Source organism: Paramisgurnus dabryanus, chromosome 10, assembly GCF_030506205.2.
Source record: "Paramisgurnus dabryanus chromosome 10, PD_genome_1.1, whole genome shotgun sequence".
Classification (NCBI taxonomy): domain Eukaryota; kingdom Metazoa; phylum Chordata; class Actinopteri; order Cypriniformes; family Cobitidae; genus Paramisgurnus; species Paramisgurnus dabryanus.
The window spans coordinates 15,892,881-15,913,464 of NC_133346.1; the positions used below are offsets into that span (position 1 = coordinate 15,892,881).

The 20,584-nt window shown below is 37.5% G+C and overlaps 1 protein-coding gene across 2 annotated transcripts; it reads left to right on the top strand.

Moving 5' to 3' along the window:
• The first annotated feature begins 1,021 nt into the window (after nucleotides 1–1,021).
• Nucleotides 1,022–20,066, top strand: per1a (period circadian clock 1a). 2 transcript variants are annotated; one of them, XM_065290645.2, is made up of 20 exons: nucleotides 1,022–1,162; nucleotides 2,998–3,441; nucleotides 5,902–6,146; nucleotides 6,284–6,405; nucleotides 7,246–7,447; nucleotides 7,973–8,161; nucleotides 8,947–9,025; nucleotides 9,104–9,210; nucleotides 9,524–9,677; nucleotides 10,538–10,781; nucleotides 12,349–12,457; nucleotides 12,562–12,706; nucleotides 13,272–13,390; nucleotides 13,536–13,712; nucleotides 14,218–14,520; nucleotides 14,621–15,516; nucleotides 15,596–15,779; nucleotides 15,893–16,076; nucleotides 18,028–18,178; nucleotides 18,259–20,066. In XM_065290645.2, exons 2-20 carry the CDS (start codon nucleotides 3,128–3,130, stop codon nucleotides 18,514–18,516), a joined length of 4,182 nt encoding a protein of 1,393 aa, XP_065146717.1. In that variant the 5' UTR covers nucleotides 1,022–1,162; nucleotides 2,998–3,127; the 3' UTR covers nucleotides 18,517–20,066. The 2 variants fall into 2 exon arrangements, with proteins under 2 accessions (XP_065146717.1, XP_065146719.1); XM_065290647.2 differs by having other exon boundaries at nucleotides 12,565–12,706.
• Nucleotides 20,067–20,584: the final 518 nt, after the last annotated feature.

Here is a 20,584-nt window from a genome sequence, read left to right on the forward strand (position 1 = left end):
GCAACCAAATGTATTGCACAAATCATATCATATCAAAGTCTTTAGTGTATTGTATTTAGTATAGTAACTCAGTGTACTGTATAGTATACTTAAGTAATATAGTATAGGTATTATTACATCTTTGTTATTAACTAGTGAATTGATAAACTGAATAAAATACTTATATTCGTATCTATAACAAAAAATACAATGACAATATATTATGGTTTATAGACAAGTTTTGTTCATACACTATTACATAGTAATAATCTTATAATGGCATTAACATCCGATACTATTTATTAAGGCTCACTACTTTTTGTGTGTATTTGATTTTGTGTGTTCATTGGGTAACGTTATTGTGTAACTTCTTACCAAGTTTTGTCGTGTTAAATTGCTTGTGGTCATAGCATCCTCGAGTCACGGTCGTGTGGCGATACTGCGCGGTTTTTTATAAACAAAACGAATGCAGTCATGTGACAACATTTTTGCACAGTTTTGCTTGACATCACCCTCACACACCCACATGTGTCGGTGGCAGGTGGACAGACGAGTCGAATACGAGCAGGCACGAGGTACGAAGCATACGACTCGGCAAGACTGAGGTGAAATCGTAATGACAATAAATAATGCGCATTTTAAAAAAACAACAACGACCTCCGATCAAAAATATATATAATCTATGTGAGTTGAACAAACTAATCAATAGACTACTACCGTTATATATTGAATCTCATTCAAAATAGCCATGTATTAATCTTGTGTAGCAGTGGCTAAATTGGTCTATGCGCCTCTAAAGTAGTTACTACGGTTTTGTTGAGGTCGATTTAGGACTCGTTGTCCCTTCACGTCCGCAGAGTTCAGAGGGAAATTCTGATACAACGTGACAATAAAGGGCTGAACGTTTAAGGCTCGCCCAACCGTCCAATAGCAGCACTCGTTTCTCTATGATGGGCGGGGTTCCGAGCAGAGCAGGCGGAGCTTTTATAAGACAGCGACTAATGAGAGTGGTTTAGGGCGTGGTTGCAGACACGTGAAATTTGTTCCCGAACCAAGAATGTTGCTGATGTTCACGCACAAGTAAACAGACAAGGAAACAATACTGTAGTGCTGTATACACGTCCGTTTGGATACAAGCTCGAGAAACAGACATGCAATGATTTAACCGAAATGCATTTACGAGGTAAGAAAAGCTGATTGTGACAGTTTGTTAACTTGAGTAATATGCACAGATTTGTTTACAGTTTATGTAGATTTATATGTTTATTTAATATGGCTCTGTTTTAGGAAGTTAATGTTTACAGATGGAGGGCCAACAAACATAGGAATCACTGGCTCTGTACAGGTTTAATATAATACTGTCAGATAATAATACATTGAGTTTATAAAAATGGCCAATGAATATTAATGTTGATCAAAGAACATAACTTAAAATACTTAACTTAAATTTAAAGGGGCGGTTTCTCGGACAGGGCTTATCCTAGTCCCAAACTGGGAAAGCATGTTTATGATGCCTTAATTTAAAAACACCTTGCATGACATATCTTAACATATATGAGCACTGTATTTTTCCTTAAGATGCACACCTGTAATGTTTTTTGTAAGGTTTGCTTGTAAAAACGACTTAAATGTCCTAATTTGACTTAGGGCCTAGTCCTGGATTAATCTAAACCCTGTCCGGGAAACCGCCCCATAATGACTTAAAATAGTTTATGAGGTATTGTGTTGCATTTTCAATGGCTCCCCATAATAAATTTGTATAGTGTTTTAGTTTTCTTTTCTTAAAGGTCACTTTATAATGCATGATGACACACAAAATAAATTGAAGTAAAAACCGAAACAAATCAAAAGGCAATAAAAGGGATGCAGGTTATCATTTAAATTTCATGTTTAATTATTTTTAAATGCTCAGTCACATGTAGATTCATGCTGACATGTATTGTATTAGGTTGAACACAACCCCCCACCCATATAAATCCAAAAACCTCACACTTTTATCAAGATAAGTGCTACAGCAGTACATCAAATGACACATCAGTAAAATAATCACCCTTTATATTTTATATACACGCTGAAAATTCTGTTTTGTTTGCTGCTGTTGGTTAAACCCCTTATTATTTATTTTCACTTCTACTACTGTTTATAGGTACTTATTCAATACAATTCAAATGTATTTTGATTATGCTGATTGCATTCACAATATTGCATTGCATCAATACTATGCATTTTTACTTACACAGTCATAAATGCATAATAAATGTATTAGTGAATAGAATTAAACCCAAATACAAATTTAAATAAAACTGAAACTATCCTAAAAACTTGTGGCAACAATAGTCAAGCCAAATGCCAACAATAAAGCAAGCAGTATTCACTGGCAGTGAAATGTTGTTTCTAAAAGTTTCAGAGGTGAAAGATGAAAAAAATGTTGAATTATTACAGATGCTAAGAAAGTTAAAAAGATATAAAGTCCAAAACTGTTCAAAACAGCTGTGCTGCGTGTAGTTTATAATGTATGCTGTGTCCAAGTAACTAGTTAAATGAAAATAGTGTAAATGTGATTATTTAACAGATGTCTGTGTGACCCATAGGGGCTACTCATACTCCCTAAGTATGTCCCTAAAAACCTTTTTTTTTTCTTTTTGAGGAAAAAATACATTTTGTTAAACAAAATATGTTCGTAAATCCCCAATATAAAGGAAAAAAAGTATTAGGAAAAAAGTTTTAATGTAAATCATACCTAATGCAATGTAACTAAGTATTCAAAGACATTCTCATGGTGCTATATGTATGTTATAATAGACTATGCATGCAATGATACACTTGGCTTTATACAATATGTAACAGGGCCCTATGTTTTTAACCATCGATGGGTCCTAGGTGTTGAAACTGTAGAAGTCCCCATGTCTTTATGCCTTTGTGTGCCGAGATGCCAAACCAGAAATGTCTTTGGCTTTTGAGTTTTTTATAAATGTTCTGATCTTGCTTACCTTGTTTTTTTGTTTGTTGTTTTTCTAGATGGTTTGCAACTCAAAGACAAATAAATGGATCTAACCAATAGGAAATGACAATACTACACTTTATTGTGCCAGTTATTTGTTTTGGATCAAAAAGTCCTACCCATGATCCATGATTGTTCAAAGTCATTATGAGTAATGATAAATTCCCAACACCTTTAAGTAGTGATGTGACTCTAATGAGGGGAGCCATACGTAAAGATGGAAGGGCGAGCCAATCGAATGCATCTCCTGGAATGATTGACAGGTCTCTCGTCTGTCACAATCAGCTCAGACTCAACATCTCTGCAGTTCCTCAGCCATCCCATTCAGATGACACAGATGCCCACTCCAGCGGGAACGATTCAGCCGAGAGGGAGAGCGAAGGGCGCATGGGAAGAGAAACATCCACCTGCAGCTCTCGCCAGGGAAAGGGTTCAACCACTGAGACTACAGAAAGCAAGAGGTAATTAGTCCAGCTTAATTTTAGTAGGAATCCCTGTCAATGGCGTTTATATCAAAGTTTTCAACTAAACACCAGCTTAAATAAATCTGGTTACTTTTGCCCGATGTCCTAAAAAGATCACATATAAGAAATTATGTGCACCCAGAGACATGATGTCAGCAAGTTACCTCTTTTTAAAAAAGTTGGCCAACCACAACACTCCCTTTTGATAAATAAACGGGAAGGGTTTCACAGGCCATCTAACTGTTGTTGTTACTTGTTAATGTATGATCTGTTTCAGTATTTGGGCTGCTAGTTCAACTGTTTCATAACCTTGACCCTTAATAGGCATGACACTTAATCTAAAACATGAAAGACAGGGAAGATTGGAGAGAGATGGCACATGTTTACAATATTAATCATCATTCAGTTAGTCAGTCAGTTTAGGACAGTTTGCCTCTGCTATGTGATTGAAACCTTTTTGGTTATGATGAGACAGAAGTGGTCAATCCACCCACGGTCACTTAAAACATTTCCAAACAACCAACAGAATAAAGAGCGCATATTTTCTAATGAGTTTTACATTTTTTTATTAGGATTTTTATTAGCTGTGTGCCATCCTGTGGTCCACATAAAAAGCGTATATTAAACATATACGTGATGAGAACATTAAGCATACATTAACTAACATTACAAACAACAATTTTTTCTTAAACATATTTTTAACATTACTATATTATGCTAATATTATATAACAAATATATACAATTATTTATTTATATTTTTCCATATTATAGAAGAACTTGTCAAAACTATGGAATAACACAAATTTAACTACAAAAATGATAATAAATTAAAATAAAATAAATTAAACCTCTTTTAAGCAGCTTCTTCAGGTCTTACCCCAATATTGGCTATTTTCCTGGACTGGGTTTAGATTAAGCCAGCACTAGGCCTTAGTTATTTTAGGACATTAAAGTAGTTTTTACAAACATTGAAATTTTTTAAGTTATGTCTGTGCAAGCTGTTTTCGGTGAAGATGGCTCAAAAATGCATTTTAGTCTGGAACTAGGCTTAAACCCTGTCTGGGAAACCTCATTGAGTTTATCACATCTATTGTGTATTCTTATTGTCAGAAATTTTTTTAGTATGCGGTCTATGTCATCCACTTCAAAAATTTTTTCGTTTTTATTACTATTTTATTTTTTTCTAATGAAAGAAATTAAGATGTTAAGCATAAATATATTTTGTCAACAAAAAGTAATTTAAAACGCAGGGCTCCAGACTTCCCCCAAATGGTGGCATTTTGCCACCAAAATTTGAGAGTGTGCCACTGAATTTTACATCCAGTCACACATGTGCAGTAAATTTGACCTTTTTTTCCGATGTGACAGTGAATTTGAAACAGCACATTGTACTTTCTGCATCTGTCATCAAAGTATGTATTAGTAATACAGTGGAAATTTGTAGAAATGTGATTTAGATAGCATGTTGATTTACGGTGTGTGCCCCTAAATTTTTTGGTTGCGCCCCTAAAATTTTCAGTTGGGGGCCACTATGCTCCTAGTGAAAAAAGTTAGTCTGGAGCCCTGGACGTATAGGCCCAGTTTTACAGACAATGCTTAGATTGAGCTAGGATTAGTTTATCTTATTTAAATTAGAATATTTAAGTAGCTTTTATAAATGTGACTTAGAAAAACATTACTGGTGTGTACATCTTGAGATTAAACAATGGCACTGGTATAAACATGCATTTTAGTCAGGTAGTCTGTGAAACCGGGCCTTAAACATACAACTTTAATACAATTTCACTTTAAAAGTTTTTTAAAGATTATGCAAAACATTTCAGTGAAGATTTTCCAATCTTTTGACTGATACTGTATCAAATAAAATCACAGCCTGACCCATTATTACTTGTCTATCAATTTCCTCAATCTGCAGATAGGATATTAAAGTCATCTATTTTCAGTACATCTTATTTGATGTTGATGAATTGTACTGTGTCAGCGTAAATCGATTTTGTACCAGAATATCATAGAAATTTGTTTATAATGAAAATTTTTAATGACCTCTTTAAATATCTGGGCTACTTATACAAGAGTTTTTACTGTTTCGTAACTGTAACCTTGGGCGTGAGACTTAACCTGAAACGTGCAAGGAAACGAAAAGCGAGAAGAGATGCCAAACGCTTACAGTATACCTAGATCATACCATTTAATGATGCAATTAAAGTAGTTTGTAAGGTACAAGTGGTTCTCGGACACACCAGTTTTGCGAACGGTTAAGGTGTTGCCGTAATTACGCTTCACTCAGTAATTTTAAAATCAATCATTTTGATGGCATCATAATACGTGTTGTTCAATGTTTAAGTTTTGTATAAGGTTGCATTGATCTTTGTTGTCGGACCACTAATGATTTAAACACACAGAAAAGTACCTGTATTAATACTATGTAATGATGTATTAATGTCTCCTTTCCCAGCTCAAATGGAAAAAGCCCCTCACCGCCTAGCAGCTCAGTTTCGTATAGCGCTTTGAGTGGCAGCTCGGAGCAGGATCACCCAAGCTCCCAAAGTGACCAGCCGGCTCGGCTGCAGACCCAGAGAGAGCTACTGGGGGCCCTGCGCGAGCTGAAAATTCGGTTGCCGGCAGAACACCGCAGAAAGGGTCGATCTAGTACTTTGGCCTCGCTGCACTATGCACTCAGCTGCATCAAACAAGTCAGAGGTGAGCGATGTTTGATCAAACCTTTCTGAGAGGACTGGACTACAGTACAAAACAACCCTGTAGGGCCACTATCCTCTTTATCTAAAGTCATGTGACTCCATGTTCTGTGCATGAAAGTGTGTTTTGCTCTTTTAAAGCTAATCAAGAGTACTACCATCAGTGGAGTGTGGAAGAGAGCCATGGATGTTGTTTGGACTTGTCGTCATTTACTATCGAAGAGTTAGACAACATTACTTCTGAGTACACCCTTCAAAACACGGTACGGTTGGGCTCAGGCTGTGACAAAAACTGTAAAGTTTTTGATATTTGCTTGTTTGTTTACATGACAACAGCATTTTGGGGCTTTAAAAATGCATACTTTTGAAGACGAGTTTCAAACTGCAAGTTTTTTGAGGATGACGCCTTGTTATCACAAGTGACCTGTGGCGGCTCGTGACTGCTCATCCGAGGGGCGCAAATTCAAAATATGTGTTCGTAGTGTAGTATCATGTGTGTTGCATGTGTTTTAAAATATGTGTTTGTTGCGTCATGTGAACCATGTGCATCACATGTTTTGTCAAAATAAGTGCCTGATGCACACGCGTCAAAAGCGTTTATAATAAAAAAGACGCTCACGCTCACAAAATACACGCAAGACACTCCCTTAACAGTAAACTTTGATTACGCATGAGATTATGCGAGTATCTGGCAAACGTGTTTGTTGAGTTTATTAATGCTTCTCCAAGTTTACAAAATATTGGCACTTTATAGTTTAGGGCAACTTGTTTCAACGAAAATTAACCTATCGCCAGCAACACGATGTCACAAGCGCTTTTGGCAAACAGAAGGGTTGGAAAAGGACATCGACACACACAAGGTAGTTCGGGTCGTCTCGGGTTCGTTTGGCAAAAACACACTGACTTTAAATGACCCAAGACCCGATGCCGCAATTATTATACCCAACGCATTTCTGAGCCAGGCACACGTGAAACTTTTAGACCCAAACCCACTCGGGTCTCACTGCTGATTTTTTCATCGTCATTTACGTGTGCGTAAAAAAAATCATAAAATTTCACTTCATTGTTTTCATGTAAACTAACTTTTCTCTATGTCTATACAGGACACATTCTCAGTGGCAGTTTCCTTCCTCTCTGGGAAAGTCGTGTACATCTCACCCCAGGCGGCATCTCTGCTGGGCTGTACACCTGAGAGACTGCAGGGGGCACTGTTTTCCGAGATCCTCGCACCTCAGGATGTCAGCACCTTCTACAGTAACACAGCTCCCTGCCACCTGCCACCGTGGTCTTTATGCGCAGGAAAAAGTATGTGGAATGTTTTTACTGAGAAAACATAGTAAACACAGTTAGCTCGGGAACTTTTGTAAATCTGTTATCAGCTGCAATGCACATTGAACATGAAATAAAAATATTTGGTTTACCAGACACTGTTACAGTTAAGCTAAATATGAAAATGCTCTTATAATTTATCTCATGCCATTTCAGATATAATTTCATTTCTTAAGCTGAACCATTTAAATATAACAGCAAGTCTATTACTTTTATCTATTGGTTCTTGTGTGGCTTGTGGCTAGCTGTCATATAATGCGTGTTTATCTTCACAAGACTTGTGAGAACCAGTGGGATTGAGTGTTGTCTATGTGCTGTCAAATTTGATACACAAATGTATTGATCGCTGAATAAGCTCAAATACTAATTGTTTTTGCATCAAAAAACGTATATTAAAATCATTTGGATTACTTAGATGTAATAATGAGTGTATATGCTTTCTTGAACTCAATAGATGATCAAAGGTAAAATGTCTATGCACTAAGTTCAGTATCTTTGCAGCCTCACAGGTGGACTGTGCCGAGAAGTCAATGTTTTGTCGGATCAGCAGAGGCAGGGACAGTGACGGAGAGATTAAATATTACCCCTTTCGTCTAACACCATATCAGCTGACCCTGAGAGACTCCGACACCTCCCAGCCCGAACCCTGCTGTCTCCTCATCGCAGAGAGAGTTCACTCCGGCTACGAGGGTAACAGCATTAGTCAGCATACCTGCCATCATTGAATTGTCTAGTTAGGAGGATTTACGAACTATAATTGTTAAATAGTTCAGAAAAAATACTAGAATATTTGTTATAATACTAGAACATTTATTTAGGTGCTCTGGAATGCTTGATTCTGATTGGCCAGAACTTTAAACTTGTTTGAACACATCTTGGCTTATTAAAAGCATTTTCTCCCCTTGGAAAATGTTAATTTCTTACAAATGAGCTATTAATCAAATGTGAATATGTTAACTCACATGGCTAGTAGCAGTGCAATAATGTATAATACATTATCCTAAACATAATATATTTAAATATCTATTCATATTTATATATTTATTAATAGCTTCATATATTGTATTTATTAAATTTTGATTCGTTTTTAATAAATTTTTAAGGTAAAATTTCCTAGTTTTTTTTAAATATTTTGTCTCCCACCCATACTCATTACCTTCCTCTCTATAATAAATTTATAAAAAGTGTGTGTTAAAAGGGTACTATGCATATTTTTTCTTGATAATTAAAAATAGTTTTTAGGAAAAATTATATTTATATATAAAATAATCTAAATGTACAATTGAATAAACTGTAACACTTTAATTATTTTAACATTATTTTAGATAAAAGTTTGACTGTAGATGCACATCTTTGCCAGGCCGGAATTTTAAAACGATGCTCACCCTGCAGGAATCTATTTGAGAACTTTTAATTGCCTGTTAATTGTCACATAATCACACTTTATTTTCAATGCGTGTTTTTTTACATAACAGCACCACGTATCCCAGCGGACAAAAGAATCTTCACAACAAGTCACACCCCGAACTGCCTGTTCCAAGAGATTGATGAAAGGTTAGGACTTCTGCCTAAAGCTATTTCACACTTTTACAAAAAAACAGTTGTATAATCTGCCCACGTTCTTTCTTGCAGAGCCGTTCCCCTGTTGGGTTACCTGCCTCAGGATTTGGTCGGCAAACCGGTGTTGATATATCTGCATCCAGAGGACAGACCCCTCATGGTGTCCATACACAAGAAAAGTAAGATGACCACAGTGGAACACAAATATTGTTTATCAATAAAATAGTACAATGACAGATTATATTATATTAAATAAAAAAATCAAACTTTGTCAATCATTGCGCTGTTTCACTGTCGTCACGTAACTCCCGCCACATCCCAAAGTGGCATTCAGCACGATGCTTTCTAAAACCGTTACACTCCTACCAGTATGGCAAGGTTTTTTATTCGTATCGTCTGTGTAATTCAAACCTTTTAAACCTGTATATCGTCTAGCACTAAATTGAATGTACAGATTATTTTATTAATCTAGTTCATTCTTCTCTCCATCAGTTCTCCAGTTAGCAGGACAGCCGTTCGACCACTCTCCCCTGCGTATGCGAGCGAGGAGTGGGGAATACTTGACCCTCGACACCAGCTGGTCGTCCTTTATTAACCCCTGGAGCAGAAAGGTGGCTTTCATAGTGGGACGGCACAAGGTTCGAACGTAAGTGGCTTGTTATAGTCATTGTCTTTCATTGCCATCAGAAACCTTAATGTTTTAGATTGGACTTAATTCAATTTTTACATGCTGAATGATAAAACTGTTGGAGGGATCTGCATCATATTGAGGGAAGAGAATTTATTGGAGATCTGGAGTGTGTTTTTGACCCTATAACCACCCAAAAATACGCATCGTAAAGGGGACATTTCACAAGCCTTTTTTTAAGATGTCAAACAAATCTTTGGTGTCCCCAGAGTACGTATGTGAAGTTTTAGCTCAAAATACCATATAGATAATTTATTATAGCATGTTAAAATCGACACTTTGTAGGTATAAGCAAAATGTGCCGTTTTGGGTGTGTCCTTTAAAATGCAAAATGAGCTGATTAAGCAGATTGAGTGGCCCTTCTGACATCACAAGTGGAGCCAAATTTCAATGACCTAATTTTTCACATGCTTGCAGAGAATGGTTTCGCAAAACTAAGTTAGTGGGTTGATCTTTCTCACATTTTCTAGTTTGATTAGAGCCATGGGGACCCAATTATAGCACTTAAACATGGAAAAAGTCAGATTTTCATGATAAACCCCCATTAAAGACTCTAGCTAGCAACGCACCATAGAAACTGTATTGCATTAGCAACACAAAACTCATAGGTTTGATGTCAGGGAACACACATACTGATAAAAGAAATGTATAGATTGAAGACACTATAAGTCGCTTTGGATGAAAGCATCTGCTATAATGCGTAAGCAACTCATAACCGTGAGTTTTGCATGGCTCAGCTTCACCCAAAAACGTTACAAATTTCTTATTTCCATTAGATCTTCATTCAAATCGATGTCTCCTTTAATTTCCTCCCATAGGAGCCCCCTAAACGAAGACGTGTTCACCGCTCCGGAGGGTGGAGAGCTTAAGGCCATGTCCCCAGAGGTGCCACAGCTCAATGAAATGATCCACAAGTTCCTGGTGCAACCCATTCACAGCGGCAGCTCGCAGGGATACGGCAGCCTGGCCAGCAGCGCCTCCCATGAGCTCCAGCAGAGCGCCGCTTCCTCCTCTGAGAGTAACGGGCACACTTCAGAGGACCGGATCAAGAACAGGACACAAGTGAGGGCGTTTGTGTGTTTTATTTAAAAAAATAAATTCTTTAGAGCCATAGGTGTCATTTACACTGGGGACGCTGGGGACATGTCCCCACCACTTTTTGAAATGGCTGATTTTGTCCCCACCACTTTTTGAAAGCATTTGGTAAAAATGTTCTGAAAAATAAAACAATACCTGTGCGACTTACACTGCAAAAATGACTTTCTTACTTAGTATTTTTGTCTTGTTTTCAGTAGAAATATAAAAAAATTCTTAAATCAAGATGTATTTTCTTGATAAGCAAAATGACCAAAGAAAATAAGTCTAGTTTTTAGACAAAAATAAACAATTTGAGTGAATTTGTGATTAAAACAAGCAAAAATATCTGTCAATAGGGTGAGGAAAAAAAATCTAAAAATAAGATTTATTTTTTTCTTAAACACTTAATTTAAGCAAAATTTTATCACCCCATTGGCAGATATTTTTGCTTGTTTTAAGCACAAATTCACTTAAATTGTATAGTTTTTATCTAAAAACAAGACTAATTTTCTTACGTCATTTTGCTCATCAAGAAAATACATCTTGATTTAAGAATTTTAAGATATTTCTACTGAAATCAAGACAAAAATACTAAGTAAGAAAGTCAGATTTTCAAGAAAAAAATCTTAGTATTTTTGCCTTGTTTTCAGTAAAAATATCTAAAAATTCTTACATTTTAGATGCTTTTCTTGATGAGCAAAAAAGTCAAGTTTTTAGACCAAAAATATCAAATTTAAGTGATTTTGTGCATAAAACAAGCAAAAATATCTGCCAATGGGGTAAGCAATTTTTTCTTGAATTTTTCTTGAATTTAGTGTTGAAGAAAAATGTTCATGATTTTTTGCTTACCCCATTGGCAGATTTTTTTGCTTGTTTATGGACAGAATCACTTACATTTAGTATTTTTGGTCTAAAAACTAGACTTATTTTCTTAGGTCATTTTGCTCATGAAGAAAATGCATCTTAATTTAAGAGTTTTAAGATATTTTTACTGAAAACAAGACAAAAATACTAAGAATTATTTTTCATAAATAATTTTTTGCAGTGTACGACTGATTTTGTGGTCCAGGGTCACATATGTTGTGTTGTATAGTGTGTTTTCTTTTACATAATAATGAAATTCATTGTAATCAGTGACTTTACGTGCTGCTGTTTTCTACAGTATGGTGCTTTGGCACTGTTCGGTTGAGCTGGTGTTTTAGGGACTGTTACATGTACAGTCAACATTGTTGAGGGTTTTATGCTGAGTATTTTTGTGTTGTTGACTGGCCTACTACGCTATGCCCATTTTTGATGGGCCGTTATTCAATATTTTTCCCATTCTGCTGTAATGTTTTTTTCATCTGATCTTTTGTCCCCACCACTTTTCAAAACAAACTGACGCCCCTGTTTAGAGCAATATAAATGCAAACCAAAAAATTTTCGTCATTTGTGCTATTTTTGGGTGGCACCTTGCAGACTGATTGTCAGAGGAGATGTATGCGTCTTGCTTGTTTTCTCTTGATAAAAAGCTTTTTTATTTATGTATCTTATATTTTTTATTGTCTCCCAGATGACATTTGAGCAGATTTGTCAAGACGTGCAAATGGTGAAGTCCAGTGGACAGCAGGTCTTCATCGAATCCAGAAACCGGTCTCCACCTCTCAAAAAGGATAGCTTAGGTAAACATCACCAATTTGTCAACAACACATCAGGTGACCTTATGTGTTTAGCCTGTTACCCCAACATCTACATTTTAAGTAACATGACCACTCTCGTTTATTAGTAGCACTGGCGAAGGCGGCAGCAGACACAACGGAGGCATCTTCTAGAGAAGGTCTGCCCAGTTTGGCATTGTCCAGTCCACCTAGGAAAGAGCTGCCTAACGTTTATTCATATCAGCAGATAAACTGTCTTGACAGCATCATCCGGTGAGATTCTCACATTTGTGCTTGTCATCACATCATTATTTTATCTCCCTTTGCTTTATTACTACGGTCACATTAATAGCATGATTCTGACTCTTCCCTGCATACGAGCTTGTAATATGCACATCTCTGACATTTCCTTGCACTGGAGAGGTTGTTAGCACGCAGAGGGTTAAAAGCAGCAAGTTGTATCCGCTCCCTGGCACGCAGGAAATTTTGGAGCGCCAGGGTTTTAATGACGCGCTCAGATTAATAACATGGTTGCAGTCATGACAGTGTTGCCTTTGCCTATTTTTTTTGTTCACCAATCAAGTGGCTTGTGATAAATTATAAAAAAATGAAGAAATAAATAATGAGGAAACTACTGCCCCGCCCCCTGATACTATCGTGTGTCAGCGATCTCACAGGCTGACGATAGGACGATCTCAAAATGGGGCATATCGCCCAACACTAACAGCTGAAACTTTACAGACACATTCTAGGCACACCTGAGACTTATATTTCATCTTGTAAAAAGTGGCATAACAATGTGCCCTTTAAAAAGTTTGAGTTTGATGTGTTTCTTCAGATATCTAGAGAGCTTTAATGTTCCCGGCACAGTGAAGAGGAAGTGTGGCTCGTCTTCTGGCACAACCTCTTCCACCTCAGATGATGATAAACAACGGGAAGCAATTGGAGCTTTGGAAGGTCAGTGTCATTTAACTGAAAGATTATAGATATTCAACCAACACATCCAGAACAAGTAATCAGATTGCTATATCCAAACACATCTTAAACAATCGTTTATTGGTGTGTGTATATAATCTGTGTGTCAATGTAACTCTGATTTTAGACAGGACAGATACTCTTTTGGTGGCTGAAGGATCAAAAGTCATCCCTGGAGCCCCAGCACACCCCCTGACCCCTCTCGCTCTACACTGTAAGGCCGAGAGCGTTGTCTCAGCCACATCCCTGTGCAGTTTCAGCAGCACCATTGTTCACGTCGGTGACAAAAAGCCACCCGAGTCAGGTCTGAATTTTTCCCCTTCTATAAATATTCTGCTTTTACATTGAAAATCAAGTAACACAACACAAAAAATTCTGCCTAGGCCCAACATGCACATTTATTGATTGCATTTTATTGCATTGTTTTTTGCTTGCTGGGTCGTGATGCACCAATCAAAAATCACTGTTCTAGTATATACATTATTTCATTTGCTCCGTAGTTCATGTAATTTTCCTGACTTTTGGAAATGGGAGACCGTACTTAAAGGTGGGGTGCATGATCTCTGAAAGCCAATGTTGACATTTGAAATCACCTAAACAAACACGTCCCTACCCAATAGAATCTGGGCCTTCTTTTGATAGACCGGCCCCACACCTATGCAATGATGTCGGTTAGTAGACATGCCCCTTACTGCTGATTGGCTACAAGTGTGTTTTGGTAGTCAGCCCGACTCCCTTTTCCAAAGTGTTTGTTTTTTAAATCATGCATCCCGCCTTTAATTAAACTCCTCTGTATGATCTTCATCCAGACATTATCATGATGGAGGAACCGTCAATCACCCCAACACATCCCGCCACAGCTCCTTTCACTTCTGTCACCTCACCCATGCCTGTAAATCCCCAGCCAACCTCCTTCCCTTCCACTGCTGCCCCTGACAAAGAGAAGGAGAAAAGAGGAGCAGTTAAGGGTCTCACAAAAGCTGTTTTATCTGCTCACACCCAACAAGAAGAGCAGACCTTCCTCAACCGCTTCAGAGACATCAGCCAGCTGCGGATCATACAACCCAGCGGGCCACCTCAGTGTAAACTTACATCTACTCCAGGGATAAAAGGTAACATTTTAGAGAATTGTAGTTTTTACAAGTTTGATTTTGCTTTTATACAACAATCCGATTTTAAATCTGGTCTTTAATGATGTCCTCATTACTTTAGGAGTAAACAGCTCCCAAAATTATCCATCTGGAACCAGCAGTCGTCGTCATGGCAGAGGTGGGAAGAGGAGAAAACAACATATAGATGGCAACGTTCCTGACTCTCCCTCTCCATCTAGGTCTTGCCCCTATAGGGTACCTAGACCAGCATCAGTGAGACCCAACTTCCCCTCTGTCCAAGACTTTTCCAAGACATCTGTGGGGTCTCCAGCCAGCGGCACACCAATGATAATGCCATTTCCTCCGGGTTACATCCCCATGTACCCTAATGTATCCCCTTTCCAAGTGCCCCAAATGGGAGCGGATCCTATGTTGCAAACAGGTTTCCCAAGATTCCCCATACAGGGTTTTCAGATGTTTCCTCCAGTGATGCCCCAAGCAATGACCTTCATGTTGCCTAACTACATGTTTCCACATCTTGGTAACCAAGGATCACTGAACACACAACAGCCTGCCCAGATGAACCCGTTGGGCCAGTTCCCTTCATCTGTGGGTCAGTTAAACCCTTACAATCAAGAAGTCGGGCCGTTTAACCCACTGGGCGCCCAGGGTAATCCTCCCATGCCTGCAGTGTTTCCCCAGCACTTCTACAACTCAAATCCCTTGATTACTGTTCCAAACCCTTCACCAATCCCAGCAGGAAACGCCACCGCTACACCACACGGACACTCTCGCTCGAGCACACCTCAGTCCACAGGGCAGCAAGTTGACGAGAGGGAAGGTGTCAGCTCCCCTTTCTTCCAGTCCCGATGCTCCTCGCCACTCAATCTATTACAGCTAGAGGAATTACCAAGCAACCGTATGGATGTCACTCAACAGACTCCACCCCCAATAGGAGGGGCATCAGTGCAGGAGGGCGGGAATTCCAACGACAGCGAAACCAAACTAAATGACAGCGTAAGTGAAATACTGTGGACGAACATTTATCTGTTTTTACAGTTCGATTCCCATCTCATTTCAAGTACATTTATTTTAGGCTGAGGTCAATGAGTGCAACCAAGACAACATGTCAACCTCCAGTGACATGTTGGACCTACTGCTGCAGGAAGACGCACGGTCGGGCACCGGCTCAGCCGCATCAGGCTCCGGGTCATCAGGATCTGGTTCTGGATCACTTCACTCTGGATCTAATGGCTGCAGCACATCAGGAAGTGGCACTGGTAAGTTATTTACTACTCTCCTAAATTCTTTGTAATAGACATTGCTTATTCATTAACATATATTACAAATATTCATCACAATTAAAACAACTACTTTGTCTTTCTGAATTCAGGAAGCACTGATACCAGCAAATACTTTGGAAGCATCGACTCGTCAGAGACCGATCACGCTCATAAACAAGCGTCTGGAGATCTGGAAGGCGAACAGTTTATGAAGTTTGTCCTGCAGGACCCTATATGGCTCCTTATGGCCAACACAGACAACAAGGTCATGATGACATACCAGATGCCGATCAGGTAAGAACAGTACCTCATTCACACTTTGGTCCCAGAAAATACCCGTCAAAAAGACAAGCTTTAGTGTGAACGCAAACAAGTCCATTAAATGTTCTGGGATCGCTCCCAGAAAGAGGATCTAGTAACATTGCCCTAAGATACCCAGAAAGCCCTCAGTGTAAAGAAGACTGTGCAGAAACAATGCCGTAAGGAGCGTGGCCTAGTGAGGACGCGCGTGTCATGGCAACATGAAGTTATGGTTGAGCTCTTTAAAACAAGAGGTTTACATGCAGATTAACATTCATGACGAGAAATGTCTGCAAACTGGACTGAAGCAGATATGAGGTAGCTCGTCACTCTCCGTGCTGAAGAGGAGATCATTCCGCAACATAAAGGAAAAGGCCGTCACACGCTCATATGAGCTTATAATAAACAAAAATGCCTGCGTGTCTTCCCAACAAGATATATCGTTCAGCTATTCAAAATGGGTCACGCGTCCTTTATAGTCTTATCATAAACAAAAATGCACGTGAGTGGTTTCTGGAGAGAGAAGTAATGGATAATAAGCAAACATCAGATGCTGCGAAGTGCAGGACTTCACGTCACGTGTCTTTACGGTGTGATCGAAAAACACAGATTCCGGCAAAATCATTGCCAGTGTGAATGAACCAAAAATCTAACGATCCCAGACAAATCTCGGACGCATTTCCCGTGTATTTTCCGTAATGTCTGTGTGAAAAGGGCTTTACCTGAACCAAAACAACGAAAAAGCATTTGTTAATAAAAACAAGTCTGATTTCAATCCAGTAATACATTCATTTGTATGTGCACATACGGCAAAAATATATATTTTTTAATATAATTTTGTTAACATATTTCAAAATATTTTTGGCCATTTTTTGTATATTTTGAAATATGTTTATAAAAACTTATTTTTCACCTATATATTTTTTGGTCACTTTTTAAAATATATTTTAAAAATAAACATATTTTAAAGCATTTATATTCACGTCTCATTGTGGGTGTGTCTTAATCAGCTCCATTGTTCAGTAGTCAGGGCACTGATCAGGGAGTCGCCATTTTAAGGGCTGTGCCAATCGCAAAATCCTTCAGTGCACTGTAATGTTCATTCCCTGAAAATTCCCACAATGCAACGCAAAAACCAGTGAGCATCGATGGTCCCTATGTTCCCTCACCGGAAATCACGTGACTTTTTCTGAAGCTCGCCAACCGAAAATCACGTGATCCAACTCAATAAACTTTATTAAATGTGACAGAACTTTTATAAAGACAAACGTTTGTTTTAGTTTTAAATATAAACACACATCACTACACAGTAAGGGACCACAATCTACTCAATATTTAAAATAATAATATTTTTTATTGTAAAAATAAATAAATAAATAAATATATATATATATATATATATATATATATATATATATATATATATATATATATATATATATGTGTGTAATTATAAATATAAATAAAAATAATAAAAAATATAAATGTAATTATATTCCTCCAATTTTATGCACGGATATGTAAGAGAATAATGGCAGCGTTTTTCACAATGTACTGTTTAAAAATAAGTCAGAGAGATGCTGGTTTTGCCGGTTGTTGATGAGTAACAGCTGTGAGTGATCACAAAACGCTTAAGCAGCCACGTGCAGAAAAATAAGTGAACAGTGTCCCAATGTCAAGTGAGCTAGGGTCCTTACCAGTGCCCGAACCCTCATACACAATATACTGATTCACGACCTTGGGAGCTAGGGAACAAATTGAGACACCGGGTGTATGTTATAAACCTGTAAGGTTAATATTAAATATATTTTTAACAAAAATATATTTATTATTTTATATTTTATACATTTTTTATATATTTTGGCCTGGAAAATTACTATATAACTTTTTTTTTTAATTATTTAGCATATATTTAATTGTTTTTTCTGTATGGGTGTGTGTACAGGGACAACGCATCAGTACTTAAAGATGACAGAGATGCCCTGAAAGCTGTTCAGAAGCATCAGCCTCACTTTAATGAAGAGCAGAGGAAAGAATTAACTCAGGTCCATCCATGGATCCAAAATGGCTGCCTACCAAAAGCCATCAATGTTACGGTGAGTAGCTCTTCACCCTCCTGACAAAAAATCTAATGATAGGCAACTCAGTCGTTTGTTTAATTGATTTCTTTCTGCAGTCTTGCACAGGGTGTGATTCCTCTACCCCTCCATTTGATTTGGATGTTTATGAGATGGATATCAGTATGGTTTTAAGAGCAGAGGCCGAACAACAAGATAAACTATTAACAACAGTACCAAGTGCTTTTCCCTTGAGCCCTCCAGCATCTGATACTGAGCAGAAAGACACTCCGGCTGGAGCGGCCAACACAAACACACAGGATTGGGCCATGGAGGAGGTGGAAGTGACATCGTCGGCGGAGGTTAAGCGAGACTGAAGACTGCTGGACAGTGATTGGTTTTCTTGCTTGCTGCCACTACGTGATTGATGTGAATTAATCATTGGTGAATTCTTTAAAGACTTGACAGCTTGTTTGTTTTTAGTTTTTCTGTTATTAGGACTAATTGAGGAGACAAATTCGGACTTAGTTCAAACATGGTTTTTATACGTAGATTTTATTCTCTGCAGACATTTCAGGTCAGTCACTATCAATGATTTATCCTTACACTATACACATATAATGGATACTTGACAGCTTTATAACCAAAATCTTAAAACAGTATAAAAAGACAAAAATTAATTTTTACAATTTTACAAAGGGAGATGAAAGTCGTGTTTTTTTTCAATTCTGTATTGAAATTTGTTAACAGTTTTAGACGAGTTGCACTAAATGGATGTTAGCATCCATTAAAAAATTATTGGTGTTCAAGGAGGATTTTCTTGCACTATTTTCTGCTTCCTGGTTCTTTTTATTATTCATGAGACCATGCAGCCTTACCCAATAACAGACACTGCCTCATAATTATTTACAAATGTTAATGACATCGCTTGATTTTGAAGGCACTTTTTTCTACTGTCATGCTTTTGTCATTTTTGAATTTTGTCATATTTTGACGAATGACTTTCTAGAAGGTGGACCAGGGTTTTACTGATCAATGTTTCATGCACTTACACATGTGGTCTTTTAGCATCAAATGCAAGACTTCACTGTCTTATTTATAGTTTTGCATAAAATAAAATGAATCCTTTTAGGTTCCTGTATAGCTTTGGAAGTAATCGTGAGGGTTTGCTAAAGCATGTCTGTGAATACAGACAAGCCAAATCAGTTTACATGCAGTGCAATGTTCTGTTTAGCTTTTGTTGTGTGTCCAGAAATTTTTGTATTTTTTAAATTTTTAAAACAGTTTTTCCTAAAAAATATGCTTACGCGCAGGCATGTAAGATCTATTTTTTTGCTTCAAAACCCAAATAAATATGTTTTTACTAAGTAACAACCTGTAAAAGGATTATTTTTTTGGCTTAACAAATGAACATATATTGTTTTTAGTGCCACTAGAGGGCACAAGTACATATTTGGCAAATCTACATTTATTTGATTCGTCTTCACTCAGAAAATATGGAACTGTTTTTCACTGTAAAAAGTAAAAAGATGGATTACCTTAAAAAATACATACACACATTTGGTAACGCCTAAAAATAATAGGTTGCTTGTATGTTAAGTAAAAAATACTTTTAAGTTGATCCAACTTTTTACAGTGCTCATATGCCAAAACCTTTAAAACATAATTTATCAGCAATGTATGTTTGTGTGTATATGTCTTGGTGAGAAGAAAATAACAATCCACATTGCTTTCCAAAGCTTACAGAAAATGTTGGCTTCATACTGTATGTGCTTTTGAAGCTTTGCCATGTTGGCTTCCATGTAAAAAGATTTCATGAGGGCCTTTTATTATAAATTAATTTGCGAACTATTCTTTTAAAGCTATAGATCCCCAGCAGAAGAATGCATACAAATGTTCACATTTTTTTCATACAGTACAATAAAAACTGTGAGAACTGTAAAATGGAATTTGAATTTTAGTTTTTGTGTGAGATGTTACTTCATCAAGTCAGGTTTACAGTTTTTGCTTTTAACTGTTTTTAATTCCATGTTCTATTGCCAAATGTAATCGTCGTGATATATCATAATTTCACAACATCCAAAAACTTGCATCTCAGTAAATTCCAGTGTTTTCCCCCTTCAAAACCTCCCTGAAGACATTCCTCTGCCAAGTCAGAGATGATATATCAGCTGAAATTACCCTTTCAGTCTGTACTGTCCCTCGGCCAGGAATACATTTCATAGTTTGTGCTGCGATACTCAAACCTTCGAGATTCTTCCAAGTTTTCTACCATTGTTGACCCAGCAGCGCCTCCTCCCCCGTCCCCAGCAAACTCCCACGTCACCGCATTCTTCACACTGCAAATCCAACCAGATTCCAAGCACAACACAGAGTTATCATCATCGGCAATGGAACATTTTATTTAACACCAACAATATTAGACCCACTCACTTTTACCATCTC